This window comes from Phoenix dactylifera, chromosome 3 (genome assembly GCF_051530095.1).
Source record: "Phoenix dactylifera cultivar Ajwa chromosome 3, Ajwa_hap1_PhDact_Kaust_v1.1, whole genome shotgun sequence".
In the NCBI taxonomy this organism is placed as follows: domain Eukaryota; kingdom Viridiplantae; phylum Streptophyta; class Magnoliopsida; order Arecales; family Arecaceae; genus Phoenix; species Phoenix dactylifera.
In genome coordinates this window covers 32,187,095-32,204,051 of record NC_143192.1, presented here as the reverse complement: position 1 = coordinate 32,204,051, position 16,957 = coordinate 32,187,095, and the positions used below count along the sequence as shown (strand labels likewise).

At 38.0% G+C, this 16,957-nt stretch overlaps 1 protein-coding gene across 5 annotated transcripts; it reads left to right on the top strand.

Moving 5' to 3' along the window:
• Positions 1-4,551: 4,551 nt before the first annotated feature.
• On the top strand, positions 4,552-16,597 carry LOC120103871 (Pectinacetylesterase family protein). Of its 5 annotated transcripts, none has more exons than XR_015976212.2 (14): positions 4,552-5,203; positions 5,318-5,400; positions 5,479-5,608; positions 10,225-10,304; positions 11,229-11,315; positions 12,760-12,884; positions 12,985-13,045; positions 13,234-13,290; positions 13,373-13,450; positions 13,616-13,721; positions 14,229-14,374; positions 14,527-14,627; positions 14,773-14,871; positions 14,949-16,597. XR_015976212.2 is itself a non-coding variant. In XM_039118790.3 (14 exons), exons 1-13 carry the CDS (start codon positions 5,056-5,058, stop codon positions 14,827-14,829), a joined length of 1,269 nt encoding a protein of 422 aa, XP_038974718.3. In that variant the 5' UTR covers positions 4,552-5,055; the 3' UTR covers positions 14,830-14,871; positions 14,949-16,597. The 5 variants fall into 5 exon arrangements, 3 of the variants coding, with proteins under 3 accessions (XP_038974718.3, XP_038975998.3, XP_038974717.3); XM_039118790.3 differs by having other exon boundaries at positions 14,517-14,627; XM_039120070.3 differs by having other exon boundaries at positions 14,517-14,627; positions 16,090-16,264.
• Positions 16,598-16,957: the final 360 nt, after the last annotated feature.

The window sequence follows — 16,957 nt, the reverse complement described above, 5'->3', positions numbered from 1 at the left end:
TTGGACGGCAATTAGCCGAGGAATCCTTTCATCACGTATGCTTCCAACTGGTCCAGGCACTCTCCTGTACCACATCGATCCCAACCATCCTTTAACAGCAGCAGCTCAAGGCAGTCGTCATGCAGCAGTGGAGATTTCAGCACGTTAGTGCTGAGTTCGGCCAGATACACAGGGCAATCCATTAAGCAGTGGTGATTTATCTTATAAAATATTTAGTAATTTTTACCCACTTTGAGAAATTCATCAAACAACGCCAATCCACGGTCTCTTAAAATGGCAGAATATTTGAGCCACGTATTTGGCTGATCTGGTTCCTTGTATCCAAGCACTGCGTCATTTAATCTTTAACATTTTGTTAAACTAAACAGATATTAAGTATTACAGTCTACTGTAATGATTATTATGACATTAAAATGGATGAGGCACCTCCGGATATAAGTAACAGTTATCATTTGTTAACGTTACAATATTATTTTTGTTTAACATTTCTAAGTATAGCCACAGTATCATTATCTTTCCATACACTAGGTCTTTTCTTCTTAATTGAAGCTTCAAAGAAAAATAGATAAAAGATATACCATATAAGGGATAGCCTTTTACCACAAGGCTGCGGAGGTTATTAAGAAGTCTAAAGGATTTGAAGTCCTTCAATGATTTTGCGTGAAAATGATTGAAGTTGTTCTTCCACCCATGAGTATAGTAGTAGCAAAAAAGTTTGATCCTTGCAATCTATCGTGTGCTTTTAAGGGATTTTAATCATTTTCTATATTCTAATGCATGCCCTCATATATGCATCTATAATAATAAATATTATAAGTTATATTTCAATGAAATAAGATATAATGGTTGTTATAAATGAATAAGAATAAAGTAGAATAATCTCATAATTACTGAAAGAATTTCTATAACTCTTTTGGTTATCTAATTATAGAATCAATCTTTTTCTTAAGCAGTATTTTTTATGAGAAGAATGTACTAGACAAATCTGAGTGTTAAAACCGGTTGAAATAGAAAAAAAAATAAAATTAGAATTTTTTGCATGTAAACCCTCCTAAATATGTGAAATTGTATGAGTATCCTCGCAAAGTATTATTTACATATACACCCTTATAGATATTTCTTTTTACATATCTACACATTAAGGATATTTTAGTCATTTTTAATTTTAAACTGCTAATTTTTTGACGGCGTTAGATGGTATGGGCACAAAAAAAAAAAAAGAGTATAGATGCAAAGTAAGTATTTTAAAGGGTATACATGTAAAAATTTGTTTGAGGAGGGTATTCATATAAATTTCAATATTTAAAAGGATACGTATACAAAAAAAAAAACCCTCAAAAACAAGTCAACAGTTGTCATTAAAATACTTTTGATTTGCAGGTGGATGTGGAACTACAAACAAAGAGAAGAGAATGAAATCTACCAGAAAAGCAACCACAGTCACTGTGTAGAATGATTCAGAACCTAACTTTAAAGAGAATGATGGCACATATAAGAGAATGCAATCTTCTTTTTTCTGAAACTCGGATCATACAGAAAACAGGAAAAATAAATAGACTCCTCATGAGCTTTCAGCAAGTTCCATCATCATAGCTCTTCCTTTTATAACCGATACAAATCCTGTGCAACTGCAGCCCAACAGGAAACTAAATCCAATCAGCTCTACTACCAGTGGCTGGAAAAGCAATAATAGTGACCCCTTCCATAATCTGGCTGAATGCTTCACCGTGAATGACGATAATAAACTAATACTACAGTCTGTCTCTCGCAACATCCGGCAGAATATCATGATGGAATCTAGGCATCAACTAGTTTGCAGTATCTATGCCATGATGCCATGAAGTTTCAAAAATAATCTATTATCGTAATACGAGACCAGAATTTTCTCTTTTTTTTCCTATATTTACTTATAGAGATAGGCATCGGGCCGTGCTTGGCCCGGCCTGTTACTAAACGGGCCGTGCCAGCGCTTAACCTAAAGGCTAAGCCCGGCACGGCCCTAGGCCTGTGGGGTGGCGGGCCGTGCCTGACACGAGACACACAGCCCGTCTGTTTTGTGGCCTTTTACCCATTTTGCCCCTCCCAAGTCCCAACAGTTATAAAACGGCTAATTTGAGGGGTATTTTGGGAGGGAAAATGGTAACGGGCCATGCCGTGCTTGGCTCACGAATCGTGCCAGCCCAGACCCTTATGGGCCGTGCCGGGCTCAGCCCGTGGGCCAGAAATTCTTAACCCAGCTCGGCCCCCTTTTATGAGCCGTGCCTAGCACGGCCCGTTACTGTAGCAAGCAGGCCGTGCCGGGCCATGGGTGGCCCGGCCCAATGTCCACCTCTATTTACTTGTATTCCTATGTTCATCTATATCATAACCATGAGAAGGAAAAAAAAGAAAAATAAGACCCTTTAGGCCAGATGTGCCAATCCAATCTTTCTGCATCTTTCTATAAACATAGTTTCTTGTATCAGTTCGATATCGGCATCCGATACAGATGGTGTATCAATATTCGGTACATCGAAAAAATTTTGTACCATACCATATCATACCGATAAAAAACTAGTATGACACCGATTTGAGGTCCGGTACCTAGATGACGAACCTTGACTATAAAGCTATATTTGGTTACAAATTTTTATGGCACAAGAGGTGGAATAACCCTATTATATGTGGATGCCAACTAGTTTAGTTGCCAAAATGACAGAGAGATAATCCCAAACACCAATACGGGATTAAACACAAGTTTGCAAAGATTCTCTCATAGGTCAATGTTCGAGCTCCGATATAAGCCAATAATGAATCCCAAAAAGGCTTGTACATGTTCGTGCTCACTTTTTTTTTCCAGTGAATCAGGCTTAATTTGAATGGAGCTGCTTTACAAGAAAGACGAGAGAGAGATTTTCAAGATTATTCGCGTTAAAGCTAACTATTTAAGCTAGATTAGTGATTCCTTTTTCATTATCACGCTACAAAATAATGCTAATATATTCGAGTTAAAGATTATCCGTTACTAATTGGTGGGTACTTGCGCGCTTTTCGAATTTATTCTTCGCTCCGTGTGGTGGCTCCATTACTGCAAGCAAGCGCTGATTTGCATGAGCTTTAATTTCTCGACTGACGGCCGGACGAGTCATAGGCTGAGCCCGTCGTTAAGTCGCCGTTGTGGCCCGCTCGGTGGCCATTCCCCACGGGCCACGGCACGCCAGCCGAGAGAAAAGGACGGCAAATGGACGCTTCTGATGAGAAAGTTCTTGTGGGTCCATATCCACCCTGGCGTGTTCTTTTTGCTTCTTCGAAGTTACGCCGCCGTCCACCCCCAAGATTCCTCAGCCTTTAGCCGGATCCGGGTTCAGTTCGTCGCAGTCTCACTCTCTCGTTTGGGTGGTGGTGGTGGGGTGTCATTCCAAATTACCAACTAAAATTTGTAATGACCGTCCGAAATTGGCTATCACAGGAAAATCATATTTCAAAATATTATTTAATTTAGAAAGCTCGATTTTTTTTTAATTTTAATTGGTCCAGCACTAGTTGTTAATTCGGTGATTTTTTCTAAATTGTGATCTTTTCTAAATTTCAATTCAATATCATATTAGTGGGATTAATAAGTTTTAAAATTAAAATAACTCCCACCACACATAGTTAGCATATTGAAATTTGAGGTTATTTGAGTTTCAATTCAACACATGGTGTTAGTGGGCCAACTAGCTGAAGATAAACAATATCCAAAATTGAAATAATCTTTATCATAATATTCCATCATACATGGTGAATATCCAGTAAATTATGGTGAGAAAAAAATAAGGATGACATAGGAAGTGAATAATTGTTTTGGAAAAAAAAAAATCCAATCATTTTTGAAATAGATTTAAATTTTGTTTTAGGTTTAATTTGATTGAAACAAAATGAATATCTGGTAAATTTTGTTTTATGTTTAATTGTTTTTGAATGATTGTTTTATGTTTAATCCAACATAAAATCATTTCTAATGCTAGGCGATTAAGTTCTTCTTTATTTTATCTACCTTTGAATGCCATGATTACTTGCATCCATTTCACCAGCGAAAAGAGACATGGAAGAGTTGGAAATCACATTTTAATGTCTCTGATCTATGGAGCAGAAGAGAGTAGAAAGATTTGGGAAACAAGGTTGGATGCTCCATTATCTCCATTATCTGACCTAATTAACCTCATTTTCTTTAACCATCACATTCCATTTTTCTTTTTTTTTCCCCCTTCTTTCATGGTCCCCTATCTATGCATTCGCCTTTTTAGCTGGTATAACCAAGAGCCCAACTATGTATTCCAAGTCTAGACTCTAGACTTTTATCATCATCAGTTTCATGTAAACTAGAATCGTTTTCCCTGCTGATTCCTTAGATCAAATTAAAGAGATATCACGACTTGCACCATCCGTGTGTGTCTGCACGCACGACTCTCAAAGCAAGTGGATTTATATGAACCATATCCTTTTTACGTTCCGGAGCAAGTCCGCACCCGAATCCGATAAAAGCCCGACAAATGGCGCGATAAAAACCATTCATCCCCTCTTCGAGCCTTTAGTTCGCCATTTCACTTCCTGGCCGCCTGCCCTCCTCTCTCTCTTTATCCATCTATCTATCTATGAGCTACGAAATCATTTGGCTTTTCCTTATTGTTTCCGTTATCCTAATAACCCGAACTTTATTCCTCCTTTTTATGGCGACTCCATTTAGATTTTCTCTTCTTTCTGCCTCCAATTTCTGGATTCGCTGCTCTCACTGCGTCAAACACTCTTAAGACATTTATAACATTCCAGCATAACTTTTTCTTTTTTTCTCAATTTTTTCACTGAATCGCAGTGATGGATTCGACCATTTACTTTCTTTCCTTTTCTCAGATTCTTCTCAATTAGCCAAATTTGATTCATCTGTCACTCCAGTGCCTCACCACAGCTACTTAAATCACCAGCACCTCATCACCTTCTTCTTTGCTAAATCTTTGCTTTTCTAACTCCTCCATCACTCTCTTCTCTCTGTACCTCATCTTCTAGTTCTGGAATTTCGTGTCCAAACTCTTTCTCAAAATGAGAAACTCTAGTTTCTTTGCCATTTTGTTGGTGATTCTCGTGGGATTGGGTCCATGGAGGAGCATCCACTCCCTGGAATCGAAGCAGGAGATGAGACTTTCAGTTGCCATGACCATTGTTCCTCACGCTGGATCCTTGGGAGCAGGCAAGTTCTCCGACATCGGTCATATGTTATGCTTCATCTATATACTATTATTGAACAAAGTTTAGTATTATAATATATTAGAGATTCCGATCTAAAAGTTTGGTATTGCTGCAGTTTGTCTTGATGGGAGCCCCCCGGCTTACCACCTCCACCGGGGATTCGGCGCCGGCGCCCGGAACTGGCTCCTCCAGTTCGAGGTAAGACCGTCGATCACCATCAAAGCTTCCATCAATCCAGGCCGTCTGATCTAATGGAACTCGTCTTCTCTCGTACAGGGAGGAGGGTGGTGCGACGATGTCTCCTCGTGTTTGGAGCGATCGAGAACCCGGCGTGGGTCCACGCGGTACATGAACAAGCTCGAGGTCTTCTCTGGTATCCTCAGCAACAATCCCTCCATGAACCCAGGTGTCTCCTCAGACCATTCTTTTTCAATCTCAACCGTTGATTCCGAGATAAAAGTAATCCTACACGTCCCATTTGGTGTTTCCGCTTGTTTCAATAGGGTGTATCCGTAATTCTCTATAAAAGTAGGGAGAAGTTTTCTTCTTTTTTTTTTCACTAGGCGATTCATAGGATATATCGAAAAAGATTACAAAAGACAACAAATTTCGAAGTATTTTAGGCAACTTTCTCTTTCCGACCCAAAGAATATCTTTCGAGTAGTTAGCCACATATAAGGTCATCCAGCCTGCAGCTTCATTGACTTATCTGTATACATGTTTAGCTGAGCAGGAGACGCCGATGGTGGAATAGTGGGTTCTGTTTGATAGGCTGGGTATGGGCTGTGCTAAATCTGGCCTGTCCTTTCCAAGTGGGGGAGTTGAGGGGAATAGTGGGTCCCTTTCCGTTGAGATGTTCTGTTTCCTTTTTTTTTGTCCCCTCCTCCAACTCTATGAAATCGACGGCGGGGAATTGAAAGAATAAAGGGAGGAGTAGTTGCTCTGGAATCTTTATGGATTGGGTTGATAGCTGAAACTGTCTGCTTGAAGAAAAGAGGAAGATGAGGGGACGACACTGCCTCCTTTTTTTTTTTAGCTTTAAAGTTTATTGTTGCTGAAGTTTGGAAGGACGACGAGCCATTATTCTTTTTGAGCCATGAAACGGTCGTTAGGTTGGAGAGATCATGAGTGCTGTATTTGTTTCTCATAAAATGGTTGCTGGGTTGGCTAGGGATACCGAGGGTATCACACTTGGCCTACTCGTTTAAATGGGCAAGCTCTTGTGCTCTTTAATTCATGTCCTCCTTTGATCTTTTCTGACTAAATTCTCCACTTTGTTCTTCTTTCCAAGAATGATAGTTGTGTTTCACCTGCCTTCTATTAGCTCAGCAGTCTGATGTGGCAAAAGAGGATTGGTGATATCCACTATTGCTGGGCCAAATGCATAATTGAGTGGATAGCTAGTGGCATCTCCAAGATTCATTTATAGGAGTGGTGCAACTCCTGAGTTATAATCTAGCAACTAATTAAATATATGGATGATTAACAAGGGAAAAGCATTAGTGATGCATGGTCGAATGGAGAAATGCGAATTAGAGAGCACAAGCGTCTAAATTTGGGTATCGGTAGGTGTTATTCATTTAGCCTTTGGAATGCATTAGATGCTAATGACTGAAAAGTCAAATGCACCGGGCAAAAATTAGCACTTACATGACATATTGTTAAGGTTAATATCATAGTAAATTTTATATCCTTGTAACATGTTTAGAGTCTCTAGAATTTATTTCTTTAATGCTACTTGCATGATGATCACAATTATTGTCCTTGTACTTTAGATTATAGATAAAAATAGTCTAGCAAAGGAGCCACAAAACTAAAATGCGATCATGCTGGTGGTGCTAAATGATTAAGGAAGTCACTATAGAGATCCGGTGAGGTGGAGGAGGGTCAATATGTCCTAACTATTAGCTAGTTCAGCTAAGCAACAAAGTGCTAACAAGTCGCAATGTGGATAGCTTAAGCCTTACTTCTTAACCTATAAACTTGACCTAACCTATAATCAACTTGATCTTATCCGATTCATTATCGCCCTAATTGCTTTGCCACTTTTTCCATCAAGATATTCAAATGATTTCTAAGAAACTCATTTATGCAGAGGATGAAGATTTTTTTAAAAAACAAATGTAAGGTGAAGTACATATAAATTCCAAAAAAAGTTTTTTTGTTAACTACCTCGAATTTCTATCACCAATATTTATTTTCATAAGTCATTTTAAAATATGTTTATGCTGCTATTTTTCTTATATAGTTATAAAATCCAAATTATCAATTTTTTCTAATTAAAAAATGTGTTTCTTTGACCCCTCCCCTTAAATAACTCAGAAAACCAAAAATGCAAAAAGGAAACAAAACCTTAGTTTCCTCCTTTGATACCGACTCTCTCTCTCTCTCTCTCTCTCTCTCTCTCTCTAAGCCTTCAACTTTTTTTTTTTTAATGAAAAGGGAGGGAGAACCCACACTAGATTTTATTAAAATGAAAAGAGCACAAAAAGAGGGGAAAAAAGAGGAAAAAAACCCTACTTCCATCCAACATAGTAAAAAGAAAAAAATCAAATTTGAAATTTAAAAACCCTTTCATACAAAAATATCCTTCGAAGTTCAGAATTAAAATTCAAATTTCAGATATATCATATATATAGTGCCACGGAAGTAGAAAAAGGTTCATTATATCATATATAGTTCCGTGAAGTCATTTGTTTAATGGGTCCATAAGATGCAGCGAGACAATGCATGATGGATGATTGCCATATGGAGGTGCAAGGAGGTAAATTGCACAAAGAAGAAATCTGTCAAGAAAGACAGTGGGAAAGAAGAAATTGTGTATTAGTATTTCTTTAACCAAGCATGATATCATCACCATCATTGAAAGGAGCAGTAATATTTATGATTCCTCTATGGATATACTACTATCACAACCATCCAGCTTTCCCAACTTTTTAAGGTCGACTTCATATTTTTTTCATTCTCATTCACCAAGTATTCCTAGTTACAGGCATTTGATTTCATATAAAGATTTCTAATTGATACTTCTTGGAGGACCATAACAGAACTGAAACTATACACTTATATTCTTCTTTTTGTTAAGAAGCGGAATAAAGATTAGGTTGAAATATTGTATACAAAACTATGCAATATATGTTGATTAAACATCTCCTGTACGTCCAAGCTAATGTTAGATCATGCGGTGACTAGTGGCATTTCTAGCTACTGGTTAATTCTTTTTATTTTTCTTGCTTGCAGAAAGTTGCCATGTCCTGTATTTGGAATATTATAGTGGTTTTTTTCTTAGGTCTTATGTTAATGAGTCCCGCGATTAGATGGGCTATTGGTGACGGGCGATCCATTGATGTGTTAGAGGACCGCTGGGTGACAGAGCAGCCTATGAGTAGACTCCCGGTCATGGTGGATACGTCGAGGTTAGTCGGTCTCAGGGTCAGAGATTTGATGGAGCCTGGAGGGGGGCGTTGGAGGGTTGAGTTGATTAGAGAGGCTTTTGGAGAGCAGCTGGCAGAGATGATCCTGGCTCTACATATTCCTGCCCGGGAGGGGTCAGATAGACTAGTCTGGATGCCGACAGGGCGATCGCAGGTGCGAGCCAGGGACATTTCTATGTTATTGAGTCGAGAGCCTGCCCGACAGATAGAGGGAGGATGGATTTGGAGGATGCGGATTCACACGCGTGTCGCGCTCTTCATATGGAAGGTAGCATGGGGCTGCCTACCGACCAGGAGTGTGCTAGCACGGCATGGGGTGAGGATTACTCAGTGTTGTGAGGAGTGTACGGAGACTGTGGAGACGATTGATCATGTTATCCTGCAGTGCCCCAGAGCTAAGGGAATCTGGAGTCGTTCTCCATCCTTGTTGCCCTATTCAGCCGAGTCGACACAGGATTGGATTCATTGGTTGAGAGTTTCCATGCGGAGGCCCAGTACTGTTGAGGCCGGGATCCGGTGGGCTTATTTGACTCATTCTATATGGTTGGATAGGAATGCTGGAATCTTTGAGGGCAGACGGTTACCTCCGAGGGTGGTGGTGGACAGAGCTATGCGTCTTGCCAGGGAGGTTACCACTACTACCGTCAGGTCTTCTTCTGAGATGGCCGGGACACCTGGGGTACTCTTTCCGCTGTCACAGCGCCCAGGTTCGCCCTAGTCTCTTGGGTACCCCCACCCCTTGGTCATCTCAAAGTGAACTTTGATGGTAGTATGTCGGTGGACGGGGTGTCTGGAGGAGTTGGCTTTGTCATCAGAGACCATCTGGGTGGTTTGATAGCAGCTGGTGGCCGCCGTGCGCCGGGACTTACTGCTGTCGGTGCGGAGCTGCGGGCAGCCTGGGAGGGGATATCTTATGCGAGGCGGGTACTTCGTGCTGAGCATATATGCCTTGAGGGGGACTCCTCTGTGGTGATCGAGTGGATTCAGGGAGTGGACAGATATGGTGATGGTCATCCCCTCATCCGTGAGATTCGGAGATTGGCGCAGGAGTCCAATGATTTCCGGGCGTTACATGTTTTCCGGGAGGCAAACAGTGCAGCAGACTGGGTTGCCTCTTTTGTTGCCCGGCATTCCGGGGAGGTTACATGGACATCTGTAGGAGATATTCCTCCTACCCTGTATGCTTTACTTTTTTTTGATATGGCTAGATGTACTCAAGTTAGAGCTATATGAAATGCCGCTTTTATCAAAAAAAAAAAAAAAAAAAAAAAAAAAGAAAAAAAAAAAAAAAAAAAAGGGATAGAAGTCTCATTTGGCCACTTGGTCTATAATTTCCATTTGTTTCAGGATGGACCTTCAGCCTCAAAAAACTGGGCTTGGCCCTGGCCCATTAACATCTAGTCATTGGTAGCAATTAGGATGGACCAACAATATCATTTCTCTGCAGTTCTTTATCTATCCCATTAAATTGTTTCGACATGCTAAAGTTTGTGGATTGATTGGAGCACCCATGAACTATCTTATACTCAATTATATATTTGATTTGTGGTTAAGATTTTGCAAACTGACAGATATATCTTTTGCATAGATTTCTACGACTGGAATCGCGTAAAACTTCGGTACTGTGATGGAGCCTCCTTTGCTGGTGACTCAGTTTACCACAATGGTGTAAGCTTCCTTAATCAGTCCACATTCTCAAATTATTGAATCTCTATTATCTACGAGGATATTAATTATCACTTTGGGTTGGTTCAAGACACCCAAGCCTAAACTGACTGAAAGAAAGTTGGACCATCCCATATTTATGTACATTAAGCCCAAGTCAAATATGTGCTAAGGTTGTTAAAGAATCTAGGCCTTTATGGGGTCGAGTCCAGGCCAACTGATTAGTATAACAATCTAAGAGAATTAATCTTACCAAAAAAAAAATCCTATCGTCTAGAACTTTGAAATCATTTAGAAACTCAAGTAACCATAATAATAATATTGGCATGTAGGTTGCCCTGCAGCCCTGAATTTTTAACCAAATTCATTAAAAATCAGTTGAGTCTGTGAACTTATTGGGATGATGACTGATTCAACTTATTGGTAACTCACAGTAGAATATTTCATGCTGTTCATAAATGATTTAATTTTTCTGATCAATGTCCAACTATCTTCCTGTTTCAGTATATAATGTTTATGATCCATGGTGGGACTTGACCTTTTGTATTATGAGGTGTTTATTTTGAGCTCAACCTAGATCAAGTCCACAAGATACAAACTAACCATGGATTGACTTAATTATAATGTTAAGAGAGTCAACATATGCTACACATAAGCTGCAGAAAATATAAACATAAATCAAGAACCTGGAGTCATTACAGCATTAGATGGTCAACAGAATCTTGATATTCTGTCTATTCTTTTTCATAGTTCGATGAAAATAATATTGAAACTGCATTGACATCATGGCATATGTGGATACTGGAATTTGGGCTATGCAACAAAATATATCTAGATCAATTCCTTTTTTTTTGTGTGCTTTGGTGCTTGGTGGAAGATCACATTGTTTCTTTAGTTAGTGATGGATTTACTTGTGCTGATGAGCAGACAACTGTTCTTTACTTCAGAGGGCAAAGGATCTGGGATGCTATCATTCTTGACCTTCTTCCGAAAGGGCTGTCCCAGGCACAAAAGGTATACTTCAAGCATCTGAACTCTGAAGCACTGAATGTTCCCTTGAGTTTCACACAATTTCTCACCCATAATACTAATTGGCTGCCCATCACCTTAAATATTCTGCAACCATTGTTGATGGTATTAGGTCCTAATGCAATGCTACAACTGCACATAATTTGGAAAAAGTCCCTGTAACTTATTTTCACTTATCTGATAAAAGGGTCTCCTGTAAGGGTCCTGCCATGAGGCATGTGGCACTTCATTTCTTATATGGATCGCCTAGGGCTTAATGTGGTTTTGCTGATGGGAGTTCTTCATACCGTGTCTCATCATATCATTACTATTAGGGTTTTTTGCATGATTACCTTCCTAAATATTGGATTTTGCATGAATGCCCTTCCCAAATTAATATTTACATGTATACCCTCGTAAAATACTTGTTTTGCTATTCTACCTTTTTTTTATTTTTATTTTTGCATATATGCTATCTAACAATGTTAAAAAATTAACGGTTTCAAACTAAAATGACTAAAATACCTTTAATGGATAGACACGCAAATAGATCACGATTCCGATAGCAGAAAAGAAGATAGGGACAATAGTATAATTTTAAAATTTTATTTTATTTTTAATTAATATAAATTTGATTTTTCTTAACACCATTAGAACAACTGTTATATTAGGAGCATTTGTACAATAATAGAGTTTTTCAAAGGTATACATGCAAATATCAACTTTGGAAGGGTATTTATGCAAAATCCGATATTTAGAAGGGTATCCATGCAAAAAATCCTTATTATTATTACTTTTCATTGGAATTATCATTATTATTACTCGATAAAACATGGGGCCCTCATGTATTAAGATCAGTATAGGGTTTACATCAGATGCTGCACATATGCATGTGGACTAGGCGGCAGGGAGGGTAAACTTGGTTCACACCGATGTAAATGTGCATGCTAGGCATTCCCTTGATTCTTCATGAACTTGGAAATGGATGCTTAGCAAACCTTAGTTGTGTCTCAAGGACAATAAAAGATTCTCAAATTATTCTCTAATTCCTTATATCCAGCACTGCTTTTTGCTGAATTGATTTTTACACATCCTTCTGAAAAGTTATTATTCATGAATGACTGGAAATTATTAACTTGTGGTATGCTGAGTTTCAAAGCATCCAGACTTGCTTGAGCCACCTTTTCATTTGTTTATCAAGTTACCTTTTCCCTAACAATTCTTACCAGAGAATTTGCAGAAACACTTGCTGTTTCCTTGCCAAAATTCAGTCAGAATCTTGCTTTGCTTACTGTGAAACAGAAAATGAACATTCATCTGCACTGTCCAAGCTTTATGCACAAGAATCTATACACACATCTGTGATTGTTCTTTGGGCATAAACTAGTCTATTTCATAGTTTTCTACATGCTTTCATGTATTAATATTTCTTAGTTATTCAAATTACCAGGTGCTGCTTTCAGGATGCTCTGCAGGGGGCTTGGCTACTTTCCTTCACTGTGATGATCTTGCTCGTCTTCTTCCTAAGGCGACAACTGTGAAATGCATGAGTGATGCAGGATTTTTCCTTGACGTGTAATTTACTTATTCATGCACAATTTGGTTTAGTTTGTCTTAAAGAGCTTTTGACATTCCTAACAAGTTGGGTTGAAACACTTACTTTTTGATATGGCAGGAAAGATATATCGGGCAAAAACACTATAAGGTCATTCTTTAGTAGCTTAGTTACTCTACAGGTCTGCTTTCTGTGTTTTTTTTTTCTTGTCATTGATTTGTTTTGTGCATGTGTGTGTGTGTGTGTGAGAGAGAGAGAGAGAGAGAGAGCTTTCTGCTTCTGTTAACCTTATGCTTTAACCTTATGCATGCCAATTAAATGTAGTGTTGCTTGCAGCCTTCTTCCTGATTAAGGATGTTTAAGCTGCAGGGGGTACAAAAATATCTAAACAGAAACTGTGCAGGTTCTCTTGATTATCCCTATCAGGTTTGGTGATTTTGCTCACTTTTGTGACAAGATGTTATGGAATACAAAAACTACTGATTCTTATTCTGCAATGTTTGTGCAGTGTTTCTTTCCCCAGCATGCATTAACATACATCAGATCACCATATTTTATCTTGAATTCAGCATATGATGTATACCAGGTCAGGACTCTGCATAGCCAAAGCCCATACTCAATAATTTCTCCGTTTTTTTTTCATGATTTACCTTTTATTTATACCTTATAATTGGGCTTTACTTGATCCATGCTGTCTATAAATGAATTCTCATGTGTCACTAGTTGATTTGAAGTCTCTATGTTTGAACAGTTTCATCATATCTTTGTGCCACCTTCCGCTGATCCATATGGTCATTGGAACCGATGCAAATCAAATCCAGCAGCTTGCACTGCAAATCAGATAGCTATTCTACAAGGTTACTCACTCTTCCACTTAGGCCTAATGCTATTCTTCTTAACCTTACTAAGCTTTCCTAGCCATTAGAGGCTTGTCTCAATAAGTAATCTCTCTCTCTTGAGCTCTGTGACATTTCTATCAAGTAATACATGATTATAAAATCGTGGAAGTTTTAACTTCTGTTGTTTTTTTCTATTTTTGAAAAAAAATGCCTTCCTATCTTTGCATTTTTTCTTCTATCACAAAGTTCATAATGGTTGCCATTGCACCTGAATCAACAGATTGCTTCAATTAATTTAGTTCATTTTTAGACTACATTTATTTGGTCATTCCACGTCTTTTGACTACGTATTCTTCTCTTGCAGAAGTAAGAATTATGAGAAAAAAACCTACGCAACAAAATTTCTTTTCATCTCTCCATGCAGTCTCATTCATTTTACTACATTGATTTTTTCATTGGTTAAAATCTACCACTAGCATAATTTTTATGGTCCAATCAACTTACTTTGAATATATATATGTACAGGTTTCAGATCTGAAATGCTCACGGCATTAAGATTGTTTGGTGGCTCAAGAAATGGTGGGATGTTTATAAATTCTTGTTTTGCTCATTGCCAGAGTGAACTGCAGGACACATGGTTTGCTTCGAATTCTCCCAGATTGCACAATAAGGTAGGTAATATATAACACTGTAAGAAAATCTTTGAGGAGTAACGGTGAAGTAAAATAATCCCAAGAGCTTATTTATGATTTGCAAAACATTTTGACAAATTCTGCAAGATTTTACAGCGTTACAACCATTTCTCATGTTCAGACTATTGCAGAGGTTGTTGGTGATTGGTACTTTGAAAGGAAGGTAGCCAACGAAATTGACTGCCCATATCCTTGTGATCACACCTGTCATAACCACATACCATCAAGTCAGGTATGTAGACAGAAACAACTTGTGGATCTAATTGATATAGTATGTTAATGCATCAATAAATAGGTACATGCAAATGGTACGCATCTTATATTCCAGTGAAGCATCAATGGAACTAAATGGTTCCGTCCACACCATTTGATTATAGGCATATGAATGGCGCCTCAAAGAATTCAAATATGTGGACCTTCAAAGGATACCTTAGATTACTCAAAACATAAGGCAGTACTTTCAATTACAATCCAAGGTGATTTATTACTTGTGTACTATTAAAGGAAACAAGCATATTTCTCTAGCTGATGCTCTAGCTATCAATTGTTTTAGGTATTGGAGGAGTTATAAGTGTTTTTTGGCAAAAACAAAGTTGGTTCTTGGAAACTTCACCAGTTGAGCACCTTTGTTTCTGTCATGGAGTTTGGAAGCTCTTGACTAAGAATAAGTGTGAGAGCATCCATCAATAAACTTACATCAATATACATCTATCAAGTTGACAAGAGTTACTGCTTCCTTCTCATTAACAAATCCAGAAAAAGAACATGTACTAAATCTGCAAACATAGGGAGGTTTGCCTGTTTACTTTTATCTTTTATTCAGAAAAAGATTGGACATGTGCCTGTATTTATTTATTCATTTTGATTAATATCCAGGTTTTTTTATTCAAACACTATCTTGCCAGCTACAGTAACTATATCTGTAATCATGGCTGTTGCAAGTGCACTAATGATATCATGATGGTTGTTAAGAGTCTCAAGCATTCAAAAGTATACCTTGTAAGGTGTCAATGTTTCTCCTAAGTTTCCTTTTTTCTGAGAAAAGGGAGGGGGTTACCCCCCACCAGCCACCCTGCTGTAGGCGGGTCTAACCCAGGTCATTGGGTATGACAGCCCAACAACTTCACCAACTGTACTCCTTGGCACCCACAAGTTTGGTTTTCAGATCATGTGAGCAAAATGTGTAAGGTTGATTCCTTGGGAATTATAAGGGGAAAAGCAAGCACTTCATGGTTTGTCATTTCTATCATCATATGCTCACAGGTAAAAGCAATCTGAGTTTTTACCACAAGCCACCAATAGTTAAATTTTTTTTGTCACTAACGATAGTTAGCCTTATTTTATCACTTCCGGGAGAACATTACAAGATGTAACCTAATGATCTGTCAAATTAGTTGCTATTATCAAGAACAAGTTTATATTGTTTACTTGTATGACATTATAATTGGCTTGCTGAATCTAACTATGGATTGCTTGATTGACTGGTGGCAACCAGGGAGGTAATTAAACACCATCTTGAGTGGATCTAAAATATTGACATCATTGGAATTTAACCATGACCAAGGCAAACATATAATTGCTACAGTATTCTTGGATAAAGAGATTACAATGGAAGTGGTTGTATGAAAGTTATTTGATGAATTGCATGTATCTATGCTTGCTACTAATTTAGATTTCTACTCTTTTCCTTCCAGGAAGATGGCATATATGTCCCCCTTCATTACTGTATCATCATTAGTTTATTGCTAATAACATGCATGGTGTTGCCCTCCTCGTCCATCTAAGAAAGAAACCTGTTAATTGTTTTGAATATATCAATGGAAGAAACTAGGTGGCATGAACAATGGAGGCTGTCCAGAATTTACTAAAGCAGGAAATATGGAAAGATATCAATTATTTTCAAGCAAAACGCTCACTCAGGAGTATGTACTAAATATCGTGTTCTTCCAATTTTGATCGTTGATTGCTCAATGGAAGGGCGATAAGAAAAGGATCATATGTATTAATAAAAGCAGAAGCGTCGACATTTTGTTCTTTTAATGAAAAGCTTGCTGGGGTTCTTCTCCCCAAGAAGAAGCAAAAGTCTTTATGGCTTGAGAATAATATTTGGTTGAGTTTGTATATATTTTTGAACAACTTTGAATTTATATATTTGATGCTAACTTGAAATCAATGAAAAGTTGAAAGGCATAGATCAATTAACTAGTTTCTCTATTGATTTCTACTCTTTTATCCCCATGAGCCTATTATCTTCATTCTATATTACAAAATCATTTATGCGATAGGGTGTAGAGCATTTATGATTTTGGTAAATCTCAAAACTGGATGGAGCAGCAAACCCACATGATATATTCAGAAAAGCAGTGCCATATTCATGCACTATATCATGAAATATGGAAGAAAAAATAATTACTGCAAAATCATGAACTATATCATGCCACCATGTTTGGACTTTGCCCAATTCTTTTCCTTTTGTTTTCTTTGAACATAAAGACTATCCCACGCAACAAACTACATATAATTAAAAAAATCCTTTATCTGCAATTTCAAGCAATTCTCTAA